Raw genomic sequence first — 13,556 nt, forward strand, 5'->3', positions numbered from 1 at the left:
ATAAATGTAAAAATTAACCATTTAAAAATGCACAGATTTTATCCCACTTTTGGAAATTGGGGATGTTGCCTAAAAGTCTGAGAATGCATAAAGTGCCACCCGTGGGCTTTAATGAAGCAGCATTTGTGGGCTAAAGGGAACAGCATTCTGTATAAAGGTATTTTGGACTCGATATAAATAATTGAAGCCAAAAACTAATATTAAGTAAATTGAGAATGGAAAAATCTTCAGCACAAACGTACAGAACGTGATATTCTGAGAGATCTTACAGATGTTATCAAATCCCACAATAAATATATAGAAAATGTCTGTATAGAACGAGTCAAACAAGAATATGCCAATAACACGTTTCATTGGGAGATACATGGGCCACAATTCAGGTCATTTAGCTGAAAGGGAAGCCGGTCAGCCAGTAGAGCAGGTCAGCCGGTCAGCCGGTAGAGCAGGTCAGCCGGTAGAACAGGTCAGCCAGTAGAGCAGGTCAGCCGGACAGCCGGTAGAGCAGGTCAGCCGATCAGCCGGTAGAGCAGGTCAGCCGGTCAGCCAGTGGAGCAGGTCAGCTGGTCAGCTCTGAGATCAGCATTACTTATATCCCCTACACGTTGCCCCCTGCATGTAATGCTGCAGAACAGCCCGCACTGCATATACTGTACATGAGATACTTAACCCTTTCTTTTCGCTCGACTCTAATCTGAATGATTTGCTAATTGGTTTGTAATTAGAGAGATATTTGTAGCAGAATCCCATGTATGTTCTTTTTACCCTTTTAGATACCGTTTTGTGTAATAAAAGATATGACAGATCAGAGGGGCTTCCTGTTTGCACGTGTGTTTTGGCAGAAGTGTATATGTGACCCTATAAATCTCCTTCACACCCGGGCTTGGCAGCGTGACACTAGTGCAGCGTCCTAGGTAAGAATCACTGAGCTGTTAGCAATAGATACAATGGATAGAAAAGACACTACACATAGGTTGGATTAAAGAGAATATTTTATTGAAATAATTAATCTCTTTGCTGATAGGGGCCTGCAGCACATTGCAGAGCGATATAGTAACACGCAGAGCAATGCATTGCAGGCCCCACCGGCAGCAAAGGGGTGAAGACCAATGCAGGGTGTATAAAGATCTCACTGATAATTCATGCACAAAGGGCAGTTTGTTGCTGTGATCCAGAGGAAGGCGAAACATAACCCCTGCTGTGCAATGGGGGAAAAAAATTCCTTCCTGACCCCATTAAATGGCGATCGGAGGGTCCCTGGATCACTGCGCAGTGAGATCAGATGGAGCAGCACAGATCAGCGTTATTATACACAGGGGCACACTCAGTATATAGAGATGCGGGTGATGGGGCCCTTGTGCCCCTGTGTATAACTCACCTGCTCCCCCATTCCCCTGCATATCTATCCCATTCACCCCCTTTCCTCCCGCATATCTCGCAGGGCCGGCCGTCCATTAGGTGGTCGCCTAGCGCGCAAAGGTTTTAGGGGCGCATTAATAATTATTATAATTTTTTACTCTTATTATTTTTTATTTATTTATGGTTTTTTTTAAAATTATTTTTCTTTTTTTTATCCAGTATTTTGGCGCCCTTTTATTTTTATTATGCGTCGCGCTGGGTTGTGGTCGTAGCCCCGATAGCTACGCCACTGTTTATTTTATTATTTTATTTATCTTATTATTATTTTTATACAACTGGGGCGCAAATTTTAAGTTTCACCTAGGGCGCATGAAACCCGTGCACCGGCCCTGCTCCTAGTTCTCTCACCCTCTCATGCCCAATATCCCTATCTCCCTCTAGTACCTGTCCCTCCCGCAGACTTCCTGATCTTATCTGCCTCTCCTGCGGTTAAACCAACTTCTCAGGGCCCCTAGAATACCCCTGTTTCTACGCCCTGGCCCCTCTGCTACCTGCCCCTGGGATCTTCTCCCCAGCCTGTGAAAGGGGAAGCAACACATCCCTCCACACCTCTCGTATTCCCCTTCGTGGTTGTCCACCTCGTCACCCCACTTGTCGTCCGCCTTGAAGTCCGTCTCGCTTTCCGTCTCGCTGTCCACCTCACTGTCCGCCTCGCTGTCCGCCTCGCTGTCCGCCTCGCTGTCCGCCTCGCTGTCCGCCTCGCTGTCCGCCTCGCTGTTCGTCTCGCTGTCCGCCTCGCTGTCCGCCTCGCTGTCCCCCTCGCTGTCCGCCTCGCTGTCCGCCTCACTGTCTGCCTCGCTGTCAGCCTCGCTGTCCGTCTCGCTGTCTGCCTCATAGCCCGTCTCGTAGCCCGCCTCGTTGCCCGCCTTGTAGCCCGCCTCGTAGCCCGCCTCGTTGTCCGCCTCATTGTCCGCCTCGTCGTCTGCCTCGTCGTCTGACTCGTCGTCCGCCTCGTCGTCCGCATCATCGTCCTCTAGGACAAAGGGCACCACCTTTGTGCGTCCGCTGACCTGCAGGAGACATGAAGTGTTTGTAACCAGGGACAGTGATACTCTGTATCGCAAGAGTTCCTGTGCCACTTATACCCCCTCCCCAATACCCAATTATACCGCCCTCCACAGGGCCAGTACCTGTTATACCCACCTCCCCTGGCCCAGTACCCAGTTATACACCCCTCCCCAGGCCCAGTACCGTTGTACCCACCTCACCAGGCCCAGTACCCAGTTATACACCCCTCCCAAGGTCCAGTACCCGTTATACCCTACACCCCTACCCAGGCCCAGTACCCGTTATACCCACCTCACCAGGCCCAGTACTCAGTTATACACCCCTCCCCAGGCCCAGTACCCGTAATACCCACCTCACTAGGCCCAGTACCCATTATATACCCCTCCCCAGAACTCCGTTATATCTCTCCCCAGGGTCCTTTACACACACCCTCCCCAGGCCCAGTACCGTTGTACCCACCTCACTAGGCCCAGTACCCATTATACACCCCTCCCCAGAACTCCGTTATATGTCTCTCCCCAGGGTCCTTTACACACACCCTCCCCAGACGCAGGACCCCCAACGGTGGAGGTGTAATGCCACATGGGTAGTGGAAGGTTTCTCAGAGAAGGTGTCCATGTGTCACAGCTGTTTCATCACCTTGGATGAGAAGTCTCCCTACTCTCTGCCTTTCCTATCTCTCTCCTGTCAGTCTCTCTCTCCACCTTTAATCTTATCTCTTTTATTTATCTCTGTCCCTCCTTATTTTTGTTTCTATGGTTTTCTCCACCCCCCCATGTAATAGGGGCACAAACCTCAGATTTGGGGAACGCTCCCATCCCATGAGACCCGAGGAAACAGGGACCCACTAACCTTCATTAAAACATCTCCAGCAGGTTCTGTATTATTACACTGTAAAGTGTTGCAGACTTTTCCATAAATAGTGTCCTGTACAACAGCTAATAGCACAGTGTGTGCGACAGATTCACAGCTCCGCCATTCCCATTTACCTCTAAAGCGCTTTTTCTAGCATCTTCCTCGTCGCTGTCCTCCTCCTCCCATGCCTGTGATACAGAGGATAGTAATGTGATCACATGTATTCCTCACTCCTATACATGTCCTGGTGCTGTATGGGGGGTTTGACGGTTAAGCCAATTGTCCACAGAAGAAAGGGGGGGAGGGGGGAAGGAGGGGGCTTTGAAGATGTGCTGCTCAGGGGTTTGGTGCTCTTGCGTCGGGCAAAGTGATGTCTTGAGGTGTACGGGAGGGGAGGTGAACGGGAGGGGCAGCGAACGGGAGGGGCGGCGAACGGGAGGGGGGTTGAGGCGGCGAACGGGAGGGGGGGTGAGGCGGCAAATGGGAGGGGGTTGAGGCGGTGAACGGGAGGGGGGTTGAGGCGGCGAACGGGAGGGGGGGTGAAGCGGTGAACGGGAGGGGGGGTGAGGCGGTGAATGGGAGGGGGGGTGAGGCGGTGAACGGGAGGGGGGGTGAGGCGGTGAATGGGAGGGGGGGTGAGGCGGTGAACGGGAGGGGGGGTGAGGCGGTGAATGGGAGGGGGGGTGAGGCGGTGAACGGGAGGGGGGATGAGGCGGTGAACGGGAGGGGGGGTGAGGCGGTGAACGGAAGGGATGTTGAAGGGGAGGCGGGGTGAGGCGGTGAACGGGAGGTGTGTCCGCTGTAGGGTTGACGGGGAGGGGTGGTGATGCGTGTGTGGTGGCAGGGTAGATGACCGAGTGCGTCTGCAGTTCCGAGAGGGCGTGCGTCGTGTGAGTAACAGAGGTTGGTGTGTGGGAGGCGCGGTGAAGGTGAGCTGGGTCGACATTAGGGTGTGCGGGCCATAGAGGGTGGTGGAATGGCATTGCTGAGGTGAGCGGAGGTGTGGGTAAGCGGTGAACGTGAGGGGTGCTGGCAGACTACAGAGGAGTGCGTGCGGTACCGAGAGGGCGTGCGTCGTGTGAGTACCAGAGGTTGTGGGGTGGCAGGCACGTTGAATGTGAGATGTTCCAGGATCCACAGTAAGGTGTGGGGGACAGAGAGGGTGCCGGCGTAGCATTGGGGATGTGGGACAGAGGAGTGTGTGCGGTCCAGAGATGGTGTGCGTGTTCGCAAGTGGTGAGGGAGGGAGTGAAGACGCGCTGATCGTGAGGTGTTTGGCCACGTTAGAGAGTACGGTGTGTGGTCCCGAGCGGCATACAAATTGGGTTGAGGTGGTGGTGAGGCGGTGAACAGAGGTGTCCGAAGAGGCGTGCTACCGTGCGGTGTTGGGTGCCGGGGGTGAGTGTTGCGTGAGGGTGGGGTGCAAAAGCATAAAATGGCATATAGTTTGTTTCTAAGAAGACACTGTACCTGAGTATTCGGCAGGGGATGAGCAGTGGGGTTATTTTATTTTCTGATGTGACAGCAGGCAGTGAGGCGTCAAAATGGCTCCCAAAGCTCAGTGAATCTTGGGAGAGTGTGGCAGTGGTGTAGGTGTGGTGAGCGAAGGCAGCAGGCCAATGAGAGGTGTTCGGGGGCGGGGGTGCCAATGGACCAATCAGATTGGCCCGAGGCTGAGTGACGGACCAACGGACCAATCTGATTGCCCATAAGCACTGCTAACATAAAACGTTTAAAAAAAAAAAAAAAAAAAAAAAAATATATATATATATATATATATATATATATATATATATATATATATTGTAGTGTGTGTCTGTGCTTCTACAAGAGTATCAATCGGTGTATATTTTAGTGGGTATATGTGTGAATATAACCGATTGTGCGTTTGTATCTCACTCTCGCGCGCTCTTGCTCTATCACACACACACACACACACACACACACACACACACACACACACACACACACACACACACACACACACACACACACACACACACACACACACACACACACACACACACACACACACACACACACACACACACACACACACACACACACACACACACCTTTTTTAGGACTCTAGCACTGTAGCACTGAGAGTCTTAGCAAACACATAGAGATACAGCGAGACATGAAGGGACACAAGATACACTCAAAAGGAACATGAAAAATGTGTGCGGCAGATTCACAGCTCCGCCATTCCCATTTACCTGTGAAGCGCTGTTTCTTGCTTCTTCCTCGTCGCTGTCCTCCTCCTTCCATGCCTGTGATACAGAGGATAGTAATGTGATCACATGTATTCCTCCCTCCTATACAGTACATGTCCTGGTGCTGTATGGGGGGTTTGACGGTTAAGCCAATTGTCCACAGCACTCAAACAGTAATAATTTTCACAACCCAACGTTGCTTCTCAATGTTAGCAACGCTTCGGAGTAATAGACTCCTGCAAGGCCCGTTCCCCGACAGGGGGGGATAGCCGGGACAGGTGTCCCGGTCCAGGTGTCTGTGGGAGGGCCCGGCCGGTGCTGCAAGCTGGGCCTAACCTCTAGCCTGGCCGGCTGCCAGTCCTCTCGTGGCCGGGTCCCGGATATCCCTCTGCTGCAGGCCTCTTCTTTCTGTCCCACACCAAGCTTCCAATGCCGGCGCACCTCTCTGATGTCAGCGTGCCGGAAGTAAGCTTGGCCCAGTTTCTCGTGTGCGCCAGCGTTAAAAGCACATGGGACAGAGAGACTTGCAGCTGCAGGGAGAGCCGGGGCCCACAGAGAAGACCTGCAGAACTTGCAGGGCCGGCCGGTGCCCCTGCAGACACCGGGCCAGGCCGAACCATCCACAACGTAAGTCTGTTTTTTTTTTAGTATTTGGGGGGGGGGGGGGAGGGGGTGTTGTTTTTATATGCATGGGGGGGTTATATGTATTGGGGGCTTTTAAATATGCATTGGGCTATTTTTTCTATGCATTGGTTTCTTTTTTTTATTTGCACTGGGGTTTGTTTATATGCACTGGGGTTTGTTTATATGCACTGGGGTTTGTTTATATGCACTGGGGTTTGTTTATATGCACTGGGGTTTGTTTATATGCACTGGGGTTTGTTTATATGCACTGGGGTTTGTTTATATGCACTGGGGTTTGTTTATATGCATTGGGGTTTGTTTATATGCATTGGGGTGTGTTTATATGCATTGGGGTGTGTTTATATGCATTGGGGTGTGTTTATATGCATTGGGGTGTGTTTATATGCATTGGGGTTTGTTTATATGCATTGGGGTTTGTTTATACGCATTGTTTTTTTAAAAATGTATTGAGTTTATTTTTTAAGCATTGTTTTTTTTGTACATCGAGAGGGTGCATGTGTAGTGAGAATGAGAGGGAGCATATGTCTGTATATAACCATTAATGTGTGTATCTGAGTGAGTGTATGTTACTGTCTGATAGTTTCTATGTTTGTAAAGCATAATGAGAAGTGTGATTGTGTGTGCGCGTATGTATATATATATATATATATATAGTAGTGTGTGTCTGTGCTTCTACAAGAGTATCAATCTGTGTGTATTTTAGTGTGTGTGTGTGAATATAACTGATTGTGCGTTTGTATTTTAGGAGCTGGAACCTGTTGGTACTCCGTTCCTGCAGTTTTTTAGGAGCAGGAACATGTGTGTGTGTATACTGTAGGTGTGAATATATATATATAGGAACGAAACTCTGTGCCGCTATCTCTCTCTCTCGCTCTCTTGCTCTATCACACACACCCCTACACACACACACACACACACACACACACACACACACACACACACACACACACACACACACACACACACACACACACACACACACACACACACACACACACACACATACACCTTTTTTAGGACGCTAGCACTGTAGCAGTGAGAGTCTTAGCAAACACTTAGGGGGCTATGCAATAAGCAGTGATAAATAGTGATAAGTCATTTTAAGAGCAAAAGTGCTCTTAGAACGTAACGTTACTCCGAGCGCTATTCACTAAGCCGCGCAAACAGGCCCTTTGCGCTCTAAAACTGACTTTTTCCTGGAAAAAAGTCCAACTTTGCTCGTACGATGAGTTGTTTGCGCTGAATCCTGCCCTTCTGCGGGATTCACTAAGCAACGCAAACTTATTGTACTTATTCTAAACACATGATACATAAAGCTTGGCCCCTGCAGACGCACTTACCAGAACTCCCTCCTACTGTCTCTGTACGTTCTGTATGTTACTTTTATGTCTAAAGCACTTATTCCCATGATCTGTTATTTATATTATCTGTTATTTACTTGATTACCACATGTATTACTACTGTGAAGCGCTATGTACATTAATGGCGCTATATAAATAAAGACATAGAATACAATACGTGAACGTTGTGCTGAATAAAGCTCACCAGCTAAAGCAGGTGATAAAAAAAGCAGGACTCTGAAAAACTTCTTTGTTTAACTTTTTACAGGCGCAAAACCCTGGCTGACCCCGAGGGAGGCCGGGGGTCGCGCGGGTGTCCCCGGCTAAACCCGCGGCTGTCCCGGGGTCCCCGCGGGCCTGCGGTACCAATCTTGTGCCTACAAAAATACTAAACATTATCTCTAACTAAATACACCCCCCTAACACATACAGTACAATCATGTGCAAAATAACTATTATCCAGATATGGATAATAGATTATTTGCCCATTATTAAATACTACATTAGCATACCTAAATAAAGTAAATAAAAACAGTAGCCAGCTAATCCAATGAATACAAGCAGTAATAACATCAACAATGAATTAATTAAACCATTAAACCAGAACGCAAACCCATTGAGCTTAGTGCAAAGCCCCCATAGAGATACAGCGAGACATGAAGAGACACAAGATACACTCAAAAGGAACAAGAAAAGTGACAGATCTAGTATAACAAGTGACAGACATACGCAGGGTTAATAAGAAAAGAGACAGTCGGATACTCACAGAGAAATGATCAGATAGATAACCTGTTTCGGTGACAGAATCAGGACAAGTTCCAATAAAAGCCAGACATACTCCGGGTAACAACGTTTTATTTAAACACCTGGAATCTTGACCCCTCCGCCTGTAGTTTGGGAAAGGCTGAGGTTTTGGGATCTAAGTGTGTGGGGTTCTCTGTGTCTGGAGAGACCCCTAAATGTTCTCTGTGTCTAGGGAGACCCCTAAATGTTCTCTCTGTGTCTGGAGAGACCCCTAAATATTCTCTCTGTATCTGGAGAGACCCCTAAATGTTCTCTCTTTATCTGGAGAGACCCCTAAATGTTCTCTCTGTGCCTGGGGAGACCCCTAAATGTTCTCTCTGTGTCTGGTGAGATCCCTAAATGTTCTCTCTGTGTCTGGGGAGACCCCTAAATGTTCTCTCTGTGTCTAGTGAGACCCCTAAATGTTCTCTCTGTGTCTTGGTGACCACTAAATGTTCTCTCTGTGTCTGGTGAGACCCCTAAATGTTCTCTCTGTGTCTGGGTGACCCCTAAATAACTAAGTAAGGATATACTCTCACTTCAGTCTGATATCTCCGAATTTATCTGGGGAGGGAAAAAACCGAGAGTAAATAAGACAATTATGAGAAAAACCACGCGGACAGGAGGCCTAGCGGTACCTTGCCTGGTCTCTTATTACAAAGCGGCGCAATTGTGTCAACTCACACAATGGCAGACCAACCCTGATCTGAAAAGATGGGTGGATCTGGAAAAGAGAGCTTGTGCCCCATTAGAGATAGAGAATTTGCTCTGGTTACCCAAAACAGCTATTAAATGGGCTGAACGGCCGCTCTCCTCGGTGGCCAACTCACTGTCGGTATGGGAAACCACGAAATATAAACATACCCTGACCTCAAGGCGCTCTAGGATGGCCCCTTTATGGGGCAACCCTGACTTTGCACCGGGACTAGTGGCAAATGCCGCAGGGCCTTGGAAAAGATACGGATATCTTAGGTTAAAGGACCTGGAGGGTATACCGAACAAAATTAAATCATTCGAACAAAATCCGATCTGAAAAAAACGTCCCACACTCCGAATTTTTCCGCTACCTCCAGGCCAGAGCGTTCTTCACCAAAAACTCCCCCTTCCCGCCACTAACCACATTTGAAAAGCTCTGTCTGACGAAAACAGACACGCAGGGACTTACATCGCAGATCTATAGAGAAGTGGTTGGTTCTGGGAGCTCACAGCAACGACAGAAACTGACGTACCAAATTGGATGGAAACAGACTTAGGGGAGGAACTGGAGGAGGACGAATGGACGGCTATTTTAGAGGCTACTGCTAAGAGCTCCATATGCACTACTTTGAAGGAGAATGCATATAAAGTATTGATGAGGTGGTATCTCACCCCACTAAAATTATCAAGGTTTGTCACAGGATACTCCCCGCTGTGTCCCAAACAGTGCGGAGAATCGGCGGACCTGTTACACATGCTGTGGTCTTGCCCTCGGATCTCACACCTGTGGGATGAGATTAGACATTGGCTCCGGAGGATTTTTGACCTCGCAATTCCCCCTGATCCGTGGCTGTTCCTATTGAACAGACCATGGAAGGGTCTTTCAAAAGCAGGTAATAAACTAGTTGCACATTTTGCAACAGCAACGAGGTGCGAGATCGCAGCTATGTGGAAACAACCAGAGACCCCAAATATCCCAAAAATTAGGAATCGATTATGGTACATCTGCCAGATGGAGAAATTGACGAGTCTGGTCAATGACACTGGCGAAAAATATCTAAAAGTCTGGACGCCTTGGTTGGCACAGACAGACATCCCGGGGGTTGAGGTTGCCACGATATGGCAGTGATTATTCCAAGTGCATTCTCGTACAAAGTAAGCGGAACGGACAACGAGACCTAGTTGAGGACACACCACGTGAACACTCTGGGCGGCCCTCGAAGTCGGCAAAACAAACGGTGTATAGTAAATCTACCAGCCACCTATGGGAAAGTGGCAGTGCAGCGTGCCCGCGCCCCCCCCCCCCCATCCCCTTCCTTCCCACCCTCCCCCGCCTTAATTTACTTATTTTTCCTTTTTTTTTTTTGTGTGTGTGTTGTTTAACCTACATAAATATCCCAACTGGTTTTAGAAATACCATGTGCAACGCATGAACTCTTGTGGCTCCAGAAGGAGAATGTAGCAGTATCGTACATGAATGTAATACTGTGAATGTTCGTGTTATTTGTATTGCGATGCTATTTATATTGAAAATATTCCAATAAACTTGAAGTTATAAAAAAAAAAAAAAAAAAAAAAAAAGCCAGACTTACTCCGGGTAACAACGTTTTATTTAAACACCTGGAATCTTGACCCCTCCGCCTGTAGTTTGGGAAAGGCTGAGGTTTTGGGATCTAAGTGTGTGGGGTTCTCTGTGTCTGGAGAGACCCCTAAATGTTCTCTGTGTCTAGGGAGACCCCTAAATGTTCTCTCTGTGTCTGGAGAGACCCCTAAATATTCTCTCTGTATCTGGAGAGACCCCTAAATGTTCTCTCTTTATCTGGAGAGACCCCTAAATGTTCTCTCTGTGCCTGGGGAGACCCCTAAATGTTCTCTCTGTGTCTGGTGAGATCCCTAAATGTTCTCTCTGTGTCTGGGGAGACCCCTAAATGTTCTCTCTGTGTCTAGTGAGACCCCTAAATGTTCTCTCTGTGTCTTGGTGACCACTAAATGTTCTCTCTGTGTCTGGTGAGACCCCTAAATGTTCTCTCTGTGTCTGGGTGACCCCTAAATATTCCCCAGTGTAACTTGCTTCAAAATAACCCAGAAAAGTAGCATTGAGCCTTCGGTGACCGGGCGCTATGACCTGTGGGACTAGGCTCTCCCTTACCTGTGAGTGTGGACTATGTCCCCACTGGCCTCTCCCTCCCCCCTCCCCTGGCAGTGAGGGTGACACGGCCGGGGGAAGGGCCAGGGAGGTTAGAATTAGACAGAGGCGCGGGGTCAGCCTACGCCCTGCCATGAGAGTCCCGCCCACTCTGCCCTTTATTGTGAATATTGGTAAATATGTTGGTTGTACGTGTTTAAAATAAAAAAAAGAATAAATAAACAATGAAAATGAATAACAGAAATAAAATAAAAGGTGGTGGGAGTGGCGAGTGGGCGCGGCTTATTTACACGTGTGCGTTCCTGGGGCCCGTTATCGCCAGACGGCCGGGTAGGGGGAGTTACGGCCATTGGATCAGGTACCTTTGGCCTTTACCCAATGAGCGAGCACTCCGGCAGGGGGTTGGCACTTATTAGGTTAATTGAAGTTTTAATAGAAAGCCGCAGCCTCGCATCGCCAGACCTCGTGTTTGTGGTTATTTATGTATTGGTTATGGTGGGGTTTGGGACGCCAAGTGTAGAAGGGAAGAGGGGGGGGGAGGGGGGAGGGGGGTGGTCTCACAGTCTCCGAGGTCATGTTTCTATTTTATCAAATGTTTCCCCAGGAAAAAATTCATTGAGTTACCTCTGGTTTTCAGGCATGTCCTGGGGGAGTTATCACAGAGACACAGAAACGTCGCTGAGTTTGGGTTAGTAACTCCCTTAACCTCTCAGCAGGTGAGTTCCCCATTGGCGCTTAACACGTTAAAAACAAGCGTTGCTATTTCTCTGCATGAAGTTGCAGGTAACTGGAAGAGTTACACAGTGACGGCTATTTCATCACTCACCTTCCTCACCCGAAACGGTATTCTTTTCGGTGTTATTTTCGGCTCCTCTTGGCATATCAATTCTTCGATCTGTATGCAGGACAATGCTTTAAGTCAGGGTTGTGCAACCTTTTTCCCCTGCTCCCCCCCCCCCTCCTCTTTACCTTGTCTCCGGCGTTCTGACGTATATATGTGATATCACTTTGCTATGGCAACGCCACATCATGTGACCTCACAGTGTCATTTGACGCCATGTTGCTGTCGCCAGAAGCCGCTGGAGACAAGGAAAGGGAGCTTACAGAGGCCTTACGCGCGATCGCCGGCATTTAATTTAAATGCTGTGGGGAATAGCGAGGGGCCTCTGTAAGCGCCAAGCCCCTCCTCCGCAAGAAAATGTTGCGCCCCTCGATTTGAGCACCCCTGCTTTAAGAGATATTCTGGGACCCTCCAACTCCTCCATTGGACCCTTCCTCATACTGACAGACCTTGCAGAGCTCAGTATTACCTGCTATGATGCCTCTCAAAATACCATGCTAACTCATTCTGAACATACGTGTCCTTTCTACATGTTACTCAGCTAGTATGACCAGGGCTACAGACAGCTTTCCAGGGGCCCAGGACTAGTTTCCACCGGGGACCCTCACCCATGGGTCAGCGACCTTGCGAGACATCCCCCCCCCAACCTGTTTTCTCTTGCACTGCCATAGACTACAACATTTCGGCCTGCTGGCCTTTCCCAGGTAAAGTGGATAAACACACTAAAGCCAGTAAAGAAAGGCCAGCAGCCGAAACATTGTAGTCTGTGGCACAATAAATGATCTTTTTTGATTCAAATCCGTGTGCCCTTTTCCATCAATCATATTGTATACATTGGACGAAATGCCGGTCTTCCCTGAGACTAAGGGGCACCGGTAAAGGTATCACTACTTATTGTTTTTTTTTGGTGTGCAGCAAATCCCCATCATTTTTGCGTTCTCTTGCGCTGCCCCAATCTCACACACCACCTTGCTCTCTCACCCCCCTTTTACACTCCCCCGTCACCCTTTCCTTCCCCAAAATTTGTCCTTTAATCAGATCTTACCTCAGGTGTCTCCATCTCCCTTGGAAATGTTCTGCCTTTAAACTGTGCGGCTCCTCTTGATCCGAACTTTCTTAGCTGACCCCTTTTAGAAATCACTCACGGGCGGTTTGGGTCCGAGGGATCTAAAAAATAAGCGACTCCAAAAAGATGTGAAATGGGGCTCTGAGGGGGAGACTTAAATAGTGGAGTGGAGGGTGTGAGGTGGCGGGTCAGTGATGTTGGTGCGTATGGGCGGGAGGCAGCAGGTGTGTGGCAGGTGTGTGAGTGAGGACAGGTGTGTGTTGAGTGCGTGCGGCAGCTGTGAGGCAGAGGCGGCCGGGTGAAAACCAGAGGCGGGAAGGGGGAGGCGGGAAGGGGAGGAGGGGAAGTGGAGGGGGGGAAGGGGTGGAGTGGAGTGGGGGAAGTGGTGGAGTGGAGGGGGGGAGTGGAGGGGGGGGGAGTGGAGGGTGGAGGAGTGGAGGGGGGGAGTGGAGGGTGGAGGGGGGTGAAGTGGAGGGGGGGGGAGAGGAGGGTGGAGGGGGGTAGAGGAGGGTGGAGGGGGGTAAAGTGGAGGGTGGAGGGGGGT

General features: G+C 49.3%; 1 protein-coding gene across 2 annotated transcripts; it reads right to left on the reverse strand.

Moving 5' to 3' along the window:
• Nucleotides 1-974: 974 nt before the first annotated feature.
• Nucleotides 975-13,322, reverse strand: LOC142485355 (uncharacterized). Of its 2 annotated transcripts, XM_075584387.1 has the most exons (5): nt 12,992-13,321; nt 11,932-12,000; nt 5,499-5,552; nt 3,414-3,467; nt 976-2,426 (listed from the first exon to the last, which is right to left on the reverse strand). In XM_075584387.1, the coding sequence occupies exons 1-5, from the start codon at nt 13,004-13,006 to the stop codon at nt 1,827-1,829; spliced, it is 792 nt and encodes a 263-aa protein (XP_075440502.1). In that variant the 5' UTR covers nt 13,007-13,321; the 3' UTR covers nt 976-1,826. The 2 variants fall into 2 exon arrangements, with proteins under 2 accessions (XP_075440503.1, XP_075440502.1); XM_075584388.1 differs by lacking the exon at nt 11,932-12,000 and having other exon boundaries at nt 975-2,426; nt 12,992-13,322.
• Nucleotides 13,323-13,556: the final 234 nt, after the last annotated feature.

This window comes from Ascaphus truei, unplaced genomic scaffold, assembly GCF_040206685.1.
Source record: "Ascaphus truei isolate aAscTru1 unplaced genomic scaffold, aAscTru1.hap1 HAP1_SCAFFOLD_564, whole genome shotgun sequence".
NCBI classification, from domain to species: Eukaryota; Metazoa; Chordata; class Amphibia; order Anura; family Ascaphidae; genus Ascaphus; species Ascaphus truei.